The sequence below is a fragment of the Stegostoma tigrinum genome, chromosome 21, assembly GCF_030684315.1.
Source record: "Stegostoma tigrinum isolate sSteTig4 chromosome 21, sSteTig4.hap1, whole genome shotgun sequence".
NCBI lineage: Eukaryota > Metazoa > Chordata > Chondrichthyes > Orectolobiformes > Stegostomatidae > Stegostoma > Stegostoma tigrinum.
The window spans coordinates 683673-701886 of record NC_081374.1 but is presented as its reverse complement, the minus strand read 5'-3'; the positions used below and the strand labels follow the sequence as shown (position 1 = coordinate 701886).

General features: G+C 46.8%; 1 protein-coding gene across 4 annotated transcripts in view; it reads left to right on the top strand.

Moving 5' to 3' along the window:
- Positions 1-18214, top strand: part of slc16a4 (solute carrier family 16 member 4) — a 98892-nt gene that overhangs the window by 36586 nt on the left and 44092 nt on the right. For all 4 annotated transcript variants that reach the window (XM_048553324.2, XM_048553326.2, XM_048553327.2 and 1 more), the window contains exon 4: positions 9583-9715. In XM_048553324.2, the coding sequence (XP_048409281.2) occupies positions 9583-9715 (133 nt within the window). The remainder of the gene's footprint in view (positions 1-9582; positions 9716-18214) is intronic.

The window sequence follows — 18214 nt, the reverse complement described above, 5'->3', positions numbered from 1 at the left end:
ATGAAAACAGCCTCAAGTACCTCAGTCTTTCCTCATAAGACCTTCCCTCCATACCAGGCAACATCCTGGTAAATCTCCTCTCCACCCTTTCCAATGCTTCCACATCCACCCTATAACGTGGCGACCAGAACTGTACGCAATACTCCATGTGCAGCCACACCAGAGTTTTGTACAGCTGCAATATGACCTCATGGCTCCGACACTCAATCCCTCTATTAATAAAACCTAACACACCATACACCTTCCTAACAACCCTATCAACCTTGACTGCGTCTCCCGCATTTCCCGCGACACATCCCTCACACCCCGCCCCCGCCACAACCGCCCCAAGAGGATCCCCCTCGTTCTCACACACCACCCTACCAACCTCCGGATACAACGCATTATCCTCCGACACTTCCGCCATTTACAATCCGACCCCACCACCCAAGACATTTTTCCATCCCCACCCCTGTCTGCTTTCCGGAGAGACCACTCTCTCCGTGACTCCCTTGTTCGCTCCACACTGCCCTCCAACCCCACCACACCCGGCACCTTCCCCTGCAACCGCAGGAAATGCTACACTTGTCCCCACACCTCCTCCCTCACCCCCATCCCAGGCCCCAAGATGACATTCCACATTAAGCAGAGGTTCACCTGCACATCTGCCAATGTGGTATACTGCATCCACTGTACCCGGTGCGGCTTCCTCTACATTGGGGAAACCAAGCGGAGGCTTGGGGACCGCTTTGCAGAACACCTCCGCTCAGTTCGCAACAAACAACTGCACCTCCCAGTCGCAAACCATTTCCACTCCCCCTCCCATTCTCTTGATGACATGTCCATCATGGGCCTCCTGCACTGCCACAATGATGCCACCCGAAGGTTGCAGGAACAGCAACTCATATTCCGCCTGGGAACCCTGCAGCCATATGGTATCAATGTGGACTTCACCAGTTTCAAAATCTCCCCTTCCCCCACTGCATCCCTAAACCAGCCCAGTTCATCCCCTCCCCCCACTGCACCACACAACCAGCCCAGCTCTTCCCCCCCACCCACTGCATCCCAAAACCAGTCCAACCTGTCTCTGCCTCCCTAACCGGTTCTTCCTCTCACCCATCCCTTCCTCCCACCCCAAGCCGCACCCCCAGCTACCTACTAACCTCATCCCACCTCCTTGACCTGTCCGTCTTCCCTGGACTGACCTATCCCCTCCCTACCTCCCCACCCACACCTTCTCCACCTATCTTCTTTACTCTCCATCTTCGGTCCGCCTCCCCCTCTCTCCCTATTTATTCCAGTTCCCTCCCCCCATCCCCCTCTCTGATGAAGGGTCTAGGCCCGAAACGTCAGCTTTTGTGCTCCTGAGATGCTGCTTGGCCTGCTGTGTTCATCCAGCCTCACATTTTATTATCTTGGAATCTCCAGCATCTGCAGTTCCCATTATCTCTAACCCTATCAACCTGTGTGGCAACTTTCAGGGATCTATGCACATGGACACCGAGATCTCTCTGCTCATCCACACTACCAAGAATCTTACCATTAGCCCGATGTTCTGTATTCCTGTTACTCCTTTGTTGCCTTTCTCTCAGTGCCCTTGTACAAACTGTAGTCCTAGTCCATTTCAGAGGGCAGATTGCTGTGGGTCAAGAATCACACTATATTGCCAAAAATAATGCCAGGAGTCTGATGGCACATGAGTTGAGGGCGCACATTGAAACGAGGTTTATGGTGTAATTGCGAGTCACTGAGACACAGGAGAGAGAGAAGGGCAGAAGACGCAGCTCAATATTCCGGTATGTAGCATCTTCAGGTGAGACAGGGAAGGGGGAGAAGGTGTTGTAGTATTGATCTGGAAATCTCTCAAAGCAGTAAAGAGGAATGTCATCTTAAAGGCTCCAGAAATGAAGCCATATAGATAGCACTTAAAAACAAAAAAAGAGCTATCACATTGCTGGGAAAGTGTAATAGGCCCCTTAACAATCCAAGAGCGATAGAAGAGCAGATATGGAGGTAAGTTGCAGGCAAGTATAAAAGTAAAAGAGTGTTAATAGGAGGAGATTTTCAAAATTCCCAACACAAAATCAGGTAGTCATAGTGTGGAAGGTTTTGAAGGAGCAGAATTCTTCAATGGATCCAGGAGAGCTTTTTAATCCAGTACACAGAGGGCTCTGCTAGGCCCTGGGCTAGGCCCTGATGTATCAGTGTGAGGTCTATTTTGCAGACAGCTGCAAATGCTGGGAACTGCAGATGCTGGAGAATCCAAGATAACAAAGTGTGAAGCTGGATGAACACAGCAGGCCAAGCAGCATCTCAGGAGCACAAAAGCTGACGTTTCAGGCCTAGACCCTTCATCAGAGAGGGGGATGGGGAGAAGGTTCTGGAATAAATAGGAAGAGAGGGGGAGGCGGACCAAAGATGGAGAGAAAAGAAGATAGGTGGAGAGGAGAGTATAGGTAGGGAGGGGATAGGTCAGCCCAGGGAAGATGGACAGGTCAAGGAGGCGGGATGAGGTTAGTAGGTAGGAAATGGAGGTGCAGCTTGAGGTGGGAGGAAGGAATAGGTGAGAGGAAGAACAGGTTAGGGAGGCGGGGACAAGCTGGGCTGGTTTTGGGATGCAGTGGGGGGAGGGGAGATTTTGAAGCTTGTGAAGTCCATATTGATACCATTGGGCTGCAGGGTTCCCAAGCAGAAAATGAGTTGCGGTTCCTGTAACCTTCGGGTTGCATCATTGTGGCACTGCAGGAGGCCCATGATCGACATGTCGTCTGAGGAATGGGAGGAGGAGTTAAAATGGTTTGTGACTGGGAGGTGCAGTTGTTTATTGCGAAGCGAGCGGAGGTGTTCTGCAAAGCAGTCTCCAAGCCTCCGCTTAGTTTCCCCAATGTAGAGGAAGCCACACCGGGTACAGTGGATGCAGTATACCACATTGGCAGATGTGCAGGTGAACCTCTGCTTAATGTGGAAAGTCATCTTGGGGCCTGGGATGGGGGTGAGGGAGGAGGGGTGGGGGTAAGTGTAGCATTTCCTGCGGTTGCAGGGGAAGGTGCCGGGTCTGGTGGGGTTGGAGGGCAGTGTGGAGCGAACAAGGGCGTCAAGGAGAGAGTGGTCCCTCCGGAAAGCAGACAGGGGAGGGGATGGAAAAATGTCTTGGGTGGTGGGGTCGGATTGTAGATGGCGGAAGTGTCGGAGGATCATTGATTTATAAATGTGGATCTAAAGGATACTGGCAGGTTAAATCAAGGGAAATACAAATTGTGTTACAGGTACATAAAGGGTAACAAGATCATGGGGGAAGGAGTCGGGTCCAGTAATGTTTACACCAGTCAAATGCTAAGCAGTAACCATTGCTAGTAAGAGACAATCTAACCATCACCCATTGACATTCAACTGTGTTACCATCACTGAGTCCCCCACTATCGACATCCTGTGGGTTACCATTGACCAGAAACTCAACTGGACTCACCATATAAACACAGTGGCTGCAAGAGGAGGTCAGACACTGGGAATCCTGCAACGACTAACTGACCTTCTGACTTCCACAAGTTGTCCACCATCTACAAGGCACAAGTCGGGAGTGTGCTGGAATACTCCCCATTTGCCTGGATGGGTGCAGCTCCAACAACACTCCAAAAGCTCAACATGATCCATGACAAACCAGCCTGCTTGATTGGCATCACATCCACAAGCATCCTCTCTCTCCACTACTGACGCTCAGTAGCAGCAGTGTGTACTATCTACACGATACACTGCAGAAATTCACCAAAGATCTTCAGGTAGCACCTTCAAAACCCACAACCACTTCCGTCTAGAAGGACATGGGCAGCAGACAAATGGGGTCACGACCACCTTCAAGTTCCCCTCCAAGCCACTCACCATCCTGACTCGGAAATATATCGCCATTCCTTCACTGTTGCTGGTCGCAGTTGTGGAACTCCCTCCCTAAGTGCATTGTGGGTCTACCTACAGCAAGTGGATTGCAGTGGTTCAGGAAGGCAGCTCCTCCTTCTCAAGGGGCAACGAGGGACAGGCAATAAATGCTGGGCCAGCTAGTGCTGCCTACGTTCTACCACCGAACAAAATACAAAGGACACAAGTGGGGTCCTAACTGAATACTTTGTGTTGGTGTTCACTAGTGAGAGGTACGATATAGGTATATAAATCAGGGAAAAGGTCTGATACAATTGAATGAATTAGCATAACCAGAGAGGAGGTTCTGAGTGTTGTGTCAGGCTTAAAATTCAATTAATGTAATTACCAGGGCCAGATGAAATGTTGAGTGAGGCAAGGGAGGAAATAGCAGAAGCACTTGCAAAGTGTTCATGTCCACTCTGGCCACAGCAGAGGTGACAGAGGATTGGAGGACAGCCAGCGTGCTGCTCTTATTCAAGAAGGAGCAAAGGATAAATCCGGAAACTACAGGCTAGTCAGTCTAACCCTGGTGCAGACAACAACAAATATTGGAATTCACAGCAAGTCAGGCAGCATCCATCAAGACAAAGCAAGCTAACATCTAACTAGGTGATTCTTCATCAGAACAAACGTGAAGCTTTGGAGAAGAGTCATCTAGATTCGAAGCATTAGCTTGCTCTCTCCCTGCGAATGCTGCCAGACCAGCTGTGATCTCCAGCATTTGTTATTTTTAATACAGGTTCCAACATCTGCAGGAATTTGCTCCTACATTGAGTCTAACCTCAGTAGTGGGTTAACTATTGGAAGCAATTTAAAGGGACCACATGATCTGCATTTCAGAGGTAGGGGTTAATCAAGAACAATCGGCGTGGTTTTGTTAAGGGGAGATCATGTCTGAGCAAGCTGGTTGAACTTTCCAAAGAGGTATCAGGTGTGTAGATGAAGACACTGCATTCAACATGATGTACTTGAACTACAGCAAGGCTTTTGGCAAAGTCCCACATGGGAAACTGATAGTAAAAGTAAGACCCCAGAGGATCCAAGGAAATTTGGAAGATTGGAACTGCAATTATTTAAGCGGCAGGAGGCAGAATGGGATACTGTGGGGTGTTTAGCAAGTGGATTTGCCCAGGGTCCAGTGTTGGGGATCTTGTTTTTGTATTTGTATCAATGATTTAGACTTGAATGTAGGAGCGTTGATCAGTAAGATGCAGATGATACAAAAATTGATGGTGAGAAGGATAGCCTTAGATTCTAAGAGGACACTGATGGGTTGGCCAGATGGTCTCCTAAGTGACAAATAGAATTTAAGGTGGATAAGTATGAGGTGATGCACTTGTAAAAACAAGCAAAGCAAAGGAATATGTTAACAGTAGGTCCCTGGGAAGCACCAAGGATTAGAGGGACCTTGGTGTACATGTCCATCAATTCTGTGAGGTAGTGGTACAGGTAAATTAAGGGGTTAAAAAGTCATATAATGTGCTTCCCTTCCTTTTTTGAAGGATTCTGTTTAAGATCAAAGAAGTGTTTGGTATGCTTGCCTTTACTGGTCAGTGCATTGAGTATAGGAGTTGAGAAGTCATGTTGAGCGGGAATTAACATTGGTTAGGCCAGTTTTGGAGTATTGCATGCAGTTCTGGTCTCACAGCTAAAGGAAAGTTGTTGTGAAACTGGAGAGGATTTAGAAAAGATTTACAAAGATGTTACCAGGGTTGGAGGGTTTGCGCTATCGGGAGAGGCTGAATAGGCTGGGGCCATTTTCCCTAGAACATCAAAGGCTCAGGGATGCCCTTATAGAAGTTCATAAAATCGTGAGGGGCATGGATAGGATAAAGAGTCAAGGTCTTCTCAACAGGATAGTGGTGTCTAAAACTAGAGGGCCATGAGTTTAAGGTGAGAGGGGAAAGATTTAGAAGGGACGTAGGGGGCAACTTTTTCACACAGAGGGTGGAGTGTGTATGGAATGAACTGCCAGAGGAAGTTGTGGAGGCTGGTATAATTACAACTTTAAAAATGCTTCTGGATGAATATATAAATAGGAAGGGTTTAGAGGGACCTGGGCCAAATGCTGGAAAATGGGACTAGATTAATCTAGTGCATCTGGTCAGTACGGACAAGTTGGACTGAGGGGTCTGTTTCAATGCTGTACAACTCTGACTGTGGGTTTATGCTGATACTGTATACGTTGTTGACTAGGCCTCAGCTAGAGTATTGTGTACAGTTCTGGAATTCACATTATAGGAGGGAGGTAATAGCACTGGAGAAGGTGCCAAAAAGATTTACCAGGATATTGCATGGGCTGGAGAGATTCAGCAATGAAGAGAGATTGGACAGACTGGACTTGGTTTCCTTGGAGCAGAGGAGACTGAGATGGGGCATGATTAAGATAATATTGAGGGGTATAGACAGGGTAGATAGGAAGGAACTTTTCCCCCAATGGAGGGAATCACTGACCCTCTAAGAGGGGGAAAAATCTCTCATCTCCTTCTTAAATGAAAACACCTTTTTTTAAAAAAACTGAGTCCTCTTGTTGTAGACATTCTCACAAAGGGAAACATTCTCTCAGCATTCACCTCATCAAGTCCCCTTCGGATCTTCTATCTCAATAAGAGAGGGCAGTGCTGCCATGCAGACTGGCAAAGGGATATCTCCTTTTGAACAGTCAGTTAGCCACTCAGCTCCTGACCATGTTTGGACAAAGGCCGTAGTAAAGTCAAAAGAGCTGAATTCCCGAGGTGAGGTGAGAGTAGTTGCCCCTGACATCAAAGCCATATTCAACTGAGTGTGGCATCCAGGAACCCCAGCAAAGCTGGAATCAATGGGTATTGGGGCAAACTCTCCACTCGTTGGTTCTGGTCGCCCTATTATAGGAAAGATGTGGATGTTTTGGAGAGGGTTCAGAGGAGGTTTACCAGGATGCTGCCTGGACTAGAGGGCTTATCTTATGAAGAGAGGTTGACTGAGCTCGGACTCTTTTCATTGGAGAAAAGGAGGAGGAGAGAGGACCTAATTGAGGTATACAAGATAATGAGAGGCATAGATAGAGTTGATAGCCAGAGACTATTTCCCAGGGCAGAAATGGCTAACACGAGGGGTCATAGTTTTAAGCTGGTTGGAGGAAAGTATAGAGGGGATGTCAGAGGCAGGTTCTTTACACAGAGAGTTGTGAGAGCATGGAATGCGTTGCCAGCAGCAGTTGTGGAAGCAAGGTCATTGGGGTCATTTAAGAGACTGCTGGACATGCATATGGTCACAGAAATTTGAGGGTGCATACATGAGGATCAATGGTCGGCACAACATCGTGGGCTGATGGGCCTGTTCTGTGCTGTACTGTTCTATGTTCTATGTTCTAAGTTCTATGATTGTGTTTGTTGAAGGTCAGTCATCTCAGCTCCAGGACATCTCTGCAGGAGTTCCTCAGGGTAATGTCCTAGGCCCAACCATCATCAGCAGCTTCATCAATGACCTTCCCTCCAGCGTAGAGATGTTCACCAACAATTGCAAAGTGTTCAGCACCATTTGCGACGACTCGGACACTGAAGCAGCCTGTGTCCATGCACAGCAAACCCTTGGCAATGTCAAGACTTGGACTGACAAATTGGAAATAACATTGTCCGGCAGTTGTGTGGCAGTAATGCTCAATGATGTTACCATCACAGAATCCCCCACTATTTAACCTACTTACTACTGACCAAAAACTGAACTAGACCAGTTATATAAATGCTGCAGATACTGGAGTAGTACAAATGTTAGGGATCCTGCAGCAAGTAACACACCTATATCCTGAACCCTGTTCACCATCTACTAGGCACTAGTCAGAATGCTTATGCAATTGCTTCTACTTTGCCTAGATGTGTACAGCTTCAACAACACAAGTAGTTCTTCTATAACACATGTTTCATGAACGTGCATTGGCTGTAACACAATTGATGAATAGCGGACGCTGTTTGGATAACTAACTTTGTGCTATACAGGTTTAGCGGCCTTCTGTAGCAATTTCCCTATAAGATGATATTCTGTAGTGTGAGGTCACATAAGAACACAACTATCATGTTATAGGAGAAATACCTGTACTCAAAAACCTAGATAGCATTCGAGACAAAGTAGCCCATTTGTTTAGCACTCCACCTAGAAACTTAACCATCCACTCCCTCCACCATCAAAGCTCAGTAGCAGCAGTGTGTACTATCTACAAGATATACTGCAGAAGTTCACCAAAAGTCCTCAGACAGACCTTCCAATCCCACAGCCACTTCCATCTAGAAGGACAAGGGGCAGCAGATACATGGAACACCATCCCCTGCAAGCTCCCCTCCAAGCCGCTCACCATCCTGACTTGGAAATATATCACCATCCCCTCACTGTCACTGGGTCAGAATCCTGGAATTCCCTCCCTAAGTGCATTCTGAGTCAACCCACAATAGATGGACTGCAGCAGTTCAAAAGGCAGTTCATCCCCACCTTCTCAAAGAGGTAAGTAGGGACAGGCAATGGCTGAGCCAGCAAGGTCAATGTTACATTAGTAAATGAAAAACCATGTTGCTGGTATAAGTGAAATACCATGCACACTGGAAATCTGAAATAAACACGGAACATGCTGGAGAAACTCAGTACATCTGTCAGCATCTGTGGAGAGAGAAGTAGAGTTGATGTTTTGTCCGATGTGCACTTCTTTAGAACCGAAAGGGACTGGAAAATGACCATTTTAATGTTTTTGTTGGGGTGGAGAGGTGATGGAGGTTGGAGAGTGGATTGAGTGGAGTGGAAGAAGTGTTGTGATGTCAGATGGGTGTAGATATTGTAGGTTAACCAGGTGAATGCTAGTGATTGATCTAATTAGTGAGCGAGTCAAAAGTAAACAGTATTACCGACAAACACGGCGTTCAAACTCCTAGCTCCCAATGTGCTACAAACTGACCTGGGTTTCAGCCTATTAACTCAGTTTCTCTCTCCACAGTTCCTGCTCACTTCTCCTAGCACTTACTGTTTTTATTTCCAGCATGTGTACAGTATTTTGCTTTTGTAAAGTTGGATACAGATTAAGGAGACATCTAGGTGTTGGTTTACTGATGACTCTGCTATACTGAAGACAGTAACTGCTTCTAAATTCCTGCTGCTTTTCCTGGCCAATGCAACTACAATCCCCTCACCGCAAACCCTGTCTCATTGAAGGTGCTCGTTCGGCCCTTCAAAATCCCCTCCTAATTCGGGAGCCAGAGATCAGTCAATACTGCAAAGGTCTGTGCCTCATTGCATCTCAAGCTGATTCTTCTCGACCATTGCACAGAAAACTAGCACGGACTCTGGGCAGAATGACCTCCTGTGCTAGAACAAGTGTGTGATCACCCTTTCTCAGGCTTCTCACATCATCAAACACCACCCCATACAAATCCTCTCTTTGTTCAACTCAAGTGATTTCTGCAAACCCATGCCACTGATTCTGTTCACTCGTTTGTTGATGAAACTGCCCGGTAATAATGATAGTGCAATGCTGAAGTGGTTCAGGGAGAGGACTGCCTGAAATCCTGAACCTTTCAGAGATTGAGCAGAAAGAACTGGAGCTCAGGAGGAGACTGATGTGGTTTTGGGTCTCCCACAGAGAGAGGTTTCTGTTTGATGCTCAGGGATCACTGTATGCTTCACGTTGGCTGATTTCTGTCTGTAACCCTTGGTCTTGATCTTGATTTCCAGGTGAACGTGTTGGTTATGGGAACACTGAAGACCTTTGGACTTTTCTTTGTGGCTTTCCAGGACGTGTTTGGGGGGTCCTCTGAGCAGATCAGCTGGGTCGGGTCCATCATGTCTAGTCTGCGCCTTTCTGCAGGTAACAAGGAGCCTGGAGCATTACCTGAGGGAATTAATCTCAAACTGATGTATCCTGCAGTCAAGGGAAGGGGTTATTGACAGTGTTTGCTCCTTTTTTTGTATGCCCCTTGCTGTTTATCCCCTCTTACCCCCAGGAGACAGGTCCTGTCCCGTCCCTCCCCTCCCCACCCCTCCCCACAGCCCACATACCAAGTTTACTTAGCTACATTTAAATCTGAATGGAGACTGACAGGCGAACGGTGACTCAGTTCTCACTGAGGGGATGGTTTTGAATTCTCTCCCTCCTTATGAAGCTCTGGCCATGAACTGAAGTTGGACCAAAGACCCAGCCAGTGCCATAGTCAGGCAGGTTTGTCAAAGGGAAATGCAGAATTTTGCCTGAAGCAAGCAGGATGCTAAGAAAAATACCCACCTGGGTGCGTGTATTAACTGTTGGCTCAAGGGGCAGAGCCTGGACATATCTGGGTTTGGGAAAGCCTGGCACTTGTCAGTGTGTAGTAATCAAAGGGATCCTTGAATGGATGGAAGGGCTGGACAAATAAAAGGTGGTTATGGTGGGGAGCTGGGAGTCGGGTGGCGGGATGGGGGTGGGGGTGGAGGTGGAGATGTGAGGGGGCCAGCTGGGAGACAGGGAGAGGTAGATAATAAAATGTGGGGCTGGATGAACACAGCAGGCTGAGCAGCATCTTAGAAGCACAAAAGCTGACGTTTCGGGCCTAGACCCTTCAGGGAGAGGTGGCGGTATTCCAGGGAGAGTTGTGGAACACTTGCCCATCAGTCCCAGCTCTTGTATGGATGGCAGGGGCTGGATTTTCTTGAGATTTTGCTGATACATTCTCAACGTTCAACATGCTGCTTTTTATCACTGCACAAAATATGAATTTAAACAAACTTGGGCTGGGCACTTGGAGAGAGAGATGATTTTAACCAGGCAGGATGAGAGGGCAGACAGTAACCTGGGCCTGTGGTGGGTTAAATTAAGGCTAAAGAAGGGTGTTGGGGCTGGGGTCATGGGATTGTATCACCTTATGAGCTTGCTACAGATATCACTGAATGTCGATCAGAACGAGATCCCAGGTAGAGTTTCTTCAGACAGGAGTCTCTGATGTAAATTTACTTCCCGAGTTGGGTCATCCACTTCCTCACAGACCCGGGCTTGAAAGGTGAAGTTTCGGGGTTTAGTTGCTCCCCAAAATGGTAAATTACACTTTAATCTACTTTGTCTTCCTGTTCACACAGTTCATCAGCCACTTCCTTACCCACTGGTCAGTGAGGCAGAGTTCTGCTTTTGGGCTGAGGCATTTTGACAAAAGACAAAGCAGTAACAAAAGCAAGGAGATGTGAAGCAAAGTTCCAGTCAGTTAGAGAATGATCCACTCACGGCCTTTATAAACTGGGGGCTCCATCCCATGGCACTGCTGCAGTGGAGATGGACTCTGAGTGAAGTGAGTTTGGGCCATCTGAAGGCCATGACTCCATCCACAATTTGGTGGTGAATCCGACAGGGCAGCTGGCTGCTGTAGCGATGGGGAAATGCCAAACTGGTACAGTAGATGGTGCCCCTGAGCTAGAAGCTGCATTTTGTATCTGTTTGTGTCCGACTTGGGCCTGGAATAACTAGATATTGATGTTGAATTAAAACTGGGCTATCTCGCCAGGATGCGAATGGATTAAAGCTCTGCTTGGATATCTTGTCTGCAGATGTACTGTTCCTGTAAACAGACTTTGCCTTCAGTGCTAACTGAGGTTGATTATTCCTCTACTTTGTGTTCTGATACCCATTGTTCTCCTGCACAAAAGTGCCGACTAAGGATAACCCAGTAGTCGCACCGGCCAACAAAAATAACATTCATTTATATACAGCTCAGAAACTGTTATAAACTGTCCCAAAATACTTCATCTTAATGTGATCAAACCATATGAGGCAATATTAAGACTGACAATAAATACTCAGTCAAAGAAGTAAATTTTTAAGGATTATCAGAAAGGAAGTGATGGGATGGAAAGACACAGAAAATTCCAGAACTGAACCTGTACAGCTGAAGGCGTGGCTTCCAGTGGTGAAGGGATCAAAATCCAAGACCAGAGGAGTCCTTGAGCAGAGCTTTTGAGTGTTGGAGAGATTGATGCATTTTCTAGTTTTCTAGATGTTCGTCCACATAACATATACCATAGAGTCGTGTTCGTATTGAGACAGTTGTCACAAAGTTTATTCACAACACTATTTATTTACGTAGCCACAACACGACAGACTTAAGTTTTTGTGGTGAGTAGCTCACTTCCTGACTCTTCTACAGCCTGTCCCACCAGCTACAAGGCACAAGTCAGTACTGTGATGGAATACTCCCCACTTGCCTGGATGGGTACAGCCCCAACAATGCTCAAGAAGCTTGATACCATCCAGGACAAAGCAGTTTGATTGGCACTACATCCCCTCATGCCATCACTGTTGGAGTCCTAGCCTCTGACCTGCTGTTGCTGCCATTGTATTTCTATGACTAATTCAATTTAGTTTCTGGTCAATGAAGGTATTCATAGTAAGGGATTCAATGGTGATAATACCATTAAATGTCAAAGGGCTGTGTTTAGATTCTGTCCTAGTGAAGATGGTCATTTGTGTGGTGCAGACATCACTTGCTACTTGTCAGCCCAAGCCTGGATGTTGTCCAGAACTTGTTGCATTTGAACATGGACTGCTTCAGTATCTGAGGAGTCATGAATAGTGCTGAACATTGTGCAATATAAAATAATCAGAGGGTTAGATAGGGTGGATAGGGAGAGCCTTTTTCCTAGGATGGTGACAGCGAGCATGAGGGGGCATAGCTTTAAATTGAGGGGTGAAAGATATCGGACAGATGTCAGAGAGTAGTAAGGGAATGGAATGCTTTGCCTGCAACCGTTGTAGATTTGCCAACTTTAGGTACATTTAAGTCGTCACTGGATAAGCATATGGACGTACATGGAACAGTGTAGGTTAGATGGGCTTCAGATCGGCACAACATCGACGGCCGAAGGGTCTGTACTGTGCTGTAATGTTCTATGTTCTATCATTGAACATTCTTACCTCTGACCTGATGATGGAGGGAGGGTCATTGATGAAGCAGCTGAAGATGTTTGGGCTGAGGGCACTATCCTGAGGAACTGCTGCAGAGATGTCCTGGAGCTGTGGTGACTGACCTCCAATAACCACGACCATCTTCCTTTGTGTCAGGTATGACTACAACCACCGAGAATTTACCCCCGATACCCATTGATTCCAGTTTTGCTACAGCTCCCTTGATGCTACACTTGGTCAAATACAGCCTCAGTGTCAAGGACTGTCACTGTTACTTCTGGAATTCAGCTCTTTTGTCCATGTTTGAACCAAGGATGTAATGAGGTCAGGAGCTTGACCTGCTCCACTGATGCTGCCAGACCAACTGAGCCTTTCCAACAATTTCTGTTTTTGTTATCTTTTGCACTAATGTGCAGGGCTGCTCCATCATTGAGAATGGGGATATATGTGACGCTTCCTCCTTCCAATGAGTTGTTTAATTGTCCACCACCATTCATGACTAGATGTGGCAGGACTGCAGAGCTCAGATCTAATCCTTTTGTTGTGGGATTGCTTAGCTCTGTCTGTTACTTGCTGCTTATGTAGTTTGGTGGCTCCACTAGGTTGACACCTCATCTTCAGGTATGCTTGGCATATCCTCCTGCACTCTCCATTGAACCAGGGTTGATCCCCTGGTTTGATGGTGATGGTTGAGTGGGGGATACACAGGGCCATTAGGTTACATATTGTGCTGGAGTACAATTCTGCTGCTGTTGATGGCCCACAGCGCCTCATGGATGCTCAGCCTTGATTTGCTAGATCAGTGTGATGTCTGTCCCTGTTAGCACAGTGATAGTGCCACATAACACTATGGAGGTTGTTCTCAATGTGAAGGCAGGACTTTGTCTCCACAAGGACTGTGTGATGCTCACTCTTACCGATACTGTCATGGATAGATACATCTGCAGCTGGCAGATTGGTAACGATGAAGTCAAGTATGTTTCTCCCTCTTGTTGGTTCCCTCACCACCTGCCGCAGACCCAGTCTAGCACCTGTGTCCTGTAGGGCCCGACCAGCTTGATCAGTCGTACTGAACATTGAAATCCCCCACCATATGGTCTATGGTATATTTTGTGCCCTTGCCACCCTCAGTGCTTCATCAAAGTGTTGCTCAACGTTGATCATCTGAGGGAGGACGGCATGTGGTAATCATAGGAGGTTTCCTTGCCCATGTTTAACCTGAAGCCATGAGACTTCACAGGATCCAGAGTCAATGTTGGGGGACTCCCAGGACAACTCTCTCCTGACTGTACACCATTTGCCGCCCCCTCTGCTGGGACTCTGCCGGTGGGACAGGACATACCCAGGGCTGGTGATGGAGTCTGGGAAATAGTCTTATTCATGGAATCATACCTTACAATCTGTGTCAGGCTGTTGCTTGACTAGTCTGTGAGACATATTTTGGCACTGATCTCTAGAAGTTAGTGAAGATTACTTTGCAGGGTCGACAGGGTTGTTTCTGCCATTGTTGCTCTGGTGCCTGGGTCGATGCCACGTGGCCTGTTCCTTTTCTCCCTTCTTGTGGTTGATTCGACTGAATGGTTTGCTGGTTCATTCAAGAGCTAAACACATTGCTGTTGATCTGGAGGCACATCTAGTCCAGACTAGGTAACGATGGAAGCTCCTTCTCTAAAGGACTTTAGGTGATCATTTTCCTTATTTAATATTGGGACAGTATAAGGTTTCAAATGAAGATTGCTTTTTTTTTCTGAGCCAACATGAGTATGTGTATATGGTCTAACAAGGCTTGACATAGAGTTTTGCAGAATTAGGATTTGTTTGTCTTTGAAAACAATATCTTGGAAAGGCCCAGTCTATCTCTCAATGAAAATTTTTTTTTGCTCAGAGACCAGTTGGATATGTTAGGCTGCCCATTGATGTTGATTTATTTTTGAGCTGCTCCAGCTGGTCATTGGGATATAGCTGTATTTTATCAGTGTAAAGAAGAGAACATAGAACATTACAGCACAGTAAAGGCCCTTCGGCCCTTGATGTTGTGCCAACCTGTTATACCGATCTCAAGCCCATCTAACCTACACTATTCCATGTACGCCCATATGCTTGTCCAATGATGACTTAAATGTACCTAAAGTTGGTGAAACTACTACCGTTGCAGGCGAAGCGTTTCATTCCCTTACCACTCTCTCAGTAAAGAAACTACCTCTGACATCTGTCCTATATCTTTCACCCCTCAATTTAAAGCTATGCCCCCTTGTGCTCGCCGTCACCATCCTAGGAAAAAGGCTCTCCCTATCCACCCTATCTAACCTTCTGATTATTTTATGTTTCAATTAAGTCACCTCTCAACCTTCTTCTCTCTAATTAAAACAGCCTCAAGTCCCTCAGCCTTTCCTCATAAGACCTTTCCTCCATACCAGGTAACATCCTAGTAAATCTCCTCTGCACCCTTTCCAAAGCTTCCACATCCTCCTTATAATGCGGTGATCAAAACTGTACACAATACTCCAAGTGCTGCCGCACCAGAGTTTTGTACAGCTTCACCATAACCTCTTGGTTCTGGAACTCGATCCCTCTATTAATAAAAGCTAAAACACTGTATGCCTTCTTAACAGCCCTGTCAACCTGGGTGGCAACTTTCAATGACCTGTGTACATTGACACCGAGATCTCTCTGCTCATCTACACTACTAAGAATCTTACCATTAACCCTGTACTTTGCCTTCTGGTTACTCCTACCAAAGTGCATCACCTCTCACTTGTCTGCATTAAACTCCATTTGCCACCTCTCAGCCCAGCTCTGCAGCTTATCTATGTCTCTCTGCAACCTACAGCATCCTTCGTCACTATCCACAACTCCACCGACCTTAGTGTCATCTGCAAATTTACTAACCGATCTTTCTACGCCCTCATCCAGGTCATTTATAAAAATGACAAACAGCAGTGGACCCAACACCGACCCTTGCGGTACACCACTAGTAACTGGTCTCCAAGATGAACATTTCCCATCAACTACCACCCTCTGTCTTCTTTCAGCAAGCCAATTTCCGATCCAAACTGCTGTATCTCCCACAATTCCATTTCTCCGCATTTTGTACAATAGCCTACTGTGGGGAACCTTATCGAACGCCTTGCTGAAATACATATACACCACATCAACCGGTTTACTCTCATCTACCTGTTTGGTCACCACCTCAAAGAACTCAATAAGGTTTGTGAGGCACAACCTTCCCTTCACAAAACCGTGCTGACTATCCCTAATCAATTTATTCTTTTCTCGATGATTATAAATCCTATCCCTTATAACCTTTTCCAACACTTTACCAACAACTGAGGTAAGGCTCACTGCTCTATAATTACCACGGTTGTCTCTACTCCCCTTCTCGAACAGGGGAACCACAATTGCTATCCTCCAGTCATCTGGCACTATTCCTGTAGACAATGACAAGTTAAAGATCAATGCCAAAGGCTCGGCAATCTCCTCCCTGGCTTCCCAGAGGATCCGAGGATAAATCCCATCTGGCCCAGGGGACTTATCTATCTTCACACTCTGAAGGATTTCTAATTCCTCTTCCTTGTGAACCTCAATCCCACCTAGTCTAGTAGCCTGTATCTCAGTATTCTCCTCGACAACATTGTCGTTTTCTAGAGTGAATACTGTTTAAAAAATATTCATTTAGTGCTTCCCCTATCTCATCTGACTCCACACATAACTTACCACTACTATCCTTGATTGGGCCTAATCTTACTTTTTTCATTCTTTTATTCCTTAAATTGCCTTTTCCCCCAGCTATAACTCTTGCCCAGTGGGGACTATCCCTTTCCATCACTGAAGTAAACATAACAGAATTGTGATCACTATCACCAAAGCGCTCACCTACTTCCAAATCTAACACCTGGTCAGGCTCATTACCCAGTACCAAATCTAATGTGGCTTCGCCCCTTGTTGGCCTATCTACGTACTGTGTCAGGAAGCCCTCCTGCACACACTGGACAAAAACTGACCCATCTATAGCACTCGAACTATAGTGTTTCCAGTCAATATTTGGAAAGTTGAAGTCCCCCATGACAACTACCCTGTCTCTCTCACTCCTATCGAGAATCATCTTTACTATCCTTTCCTCTACATCTCTGGAACTATTCGGAGGCCTATAGAAAACTCCCAACAGGGTGACCTCTCCTTTCCTGTTTCTAACCTCAGCCCATACTACCTCAGTTGACAAGTCCCCAAACATCCTTTCTGCAACCGTAATACTGTCGTTGACCAACAATGCCACACCTCCGCCCCTTTTACCATCTTCTCTGTTCTTATTGAAACATCTAAATCCCGGAACCTGCAACAACCATTCCTGTCTCTGCTCTATCCATGTCTCCGAAATGGCCACAACATCGAAGTCCCAAGTACTAACCCATGCTGCAAGTTCACCCACCTTATTCCGGGCACTCCTGGCATTGAAGTAGACACACTTCAATCCAACTTCTTGCTTGCCGGTGCCATCTTGCTTCCCTGAAACTTTATTTCGGACCACCCTACTCTCAACCTTTTCTATAGTCGAACTACAATTTTGATGCCCATCCCCCTGCTGAATTAGTTTAAACCCACCCTAATAGCCTTCGTAAATTTCCCCCCCAGGATATCGGTACCCCTCTGGTTCAGGTGAAGACCATCTTGCTTGTCGAGGTCCCACCTACCCCAAAAAGAGCCCCAATTATCCAAGAATCCAAAACCCTCCCTCCTGCACCATCCCTGTAGCCACGTGTTCAACTCCTCTCTCTCCCTATTCCTCGCCCCGCTAGCATGTGGCACGGGCAACAACCCAGAGACAACTCTGTTCGTCCTAGCTCTCAGCTTCCATCCTAGCTCCTGAATTTCTGCCTTAAGTCCCCATCTCTCTTCTTACCTATGTCGTTGGTGCCAATGTGGACCACGACTTGGGGCTGCTCTCCCTCCCTCTTAAGGATCCCAAAAACACGATCAGAGACATCACGCACCCTGGCACCTGGGAGGCAACACACCAACCGTGAGTCTCTCTCGTCCCCAAAGAACCTCCTATCTGTCCCCCTAACTATGGAGTCCCCAATGACTAATGCTCTGCTCCTTTTCCCCCTTCCCTTCTGAGCAGCAGGGACAGACTCTGTGCCAGAGACCTGTGCCCCACTGCTTTCCCCTGGTAAGTCGTTCCCCCCAACAGTATCCAAAACGATATACTTATTGTTGAGGGGAATGGCTACAGGGGATCCCTGCTCTGCCTGCCGGTTCCCTTTCCGTCCCCTGACCGTAACCCATCTGCCTTTTCCTGTACTTGAGGAGTGACTACCTCCCTGTAACTCCTCTCAATAACCCCCTCCGCCTCCCGAATGATCCGAAGTTCATCCAGCTCCAGCTCCAGTTCCCTAACGCGGTTTTCAAGGAGCTGGAGTTGGGTGCACTTCCCGCAGATGTAGT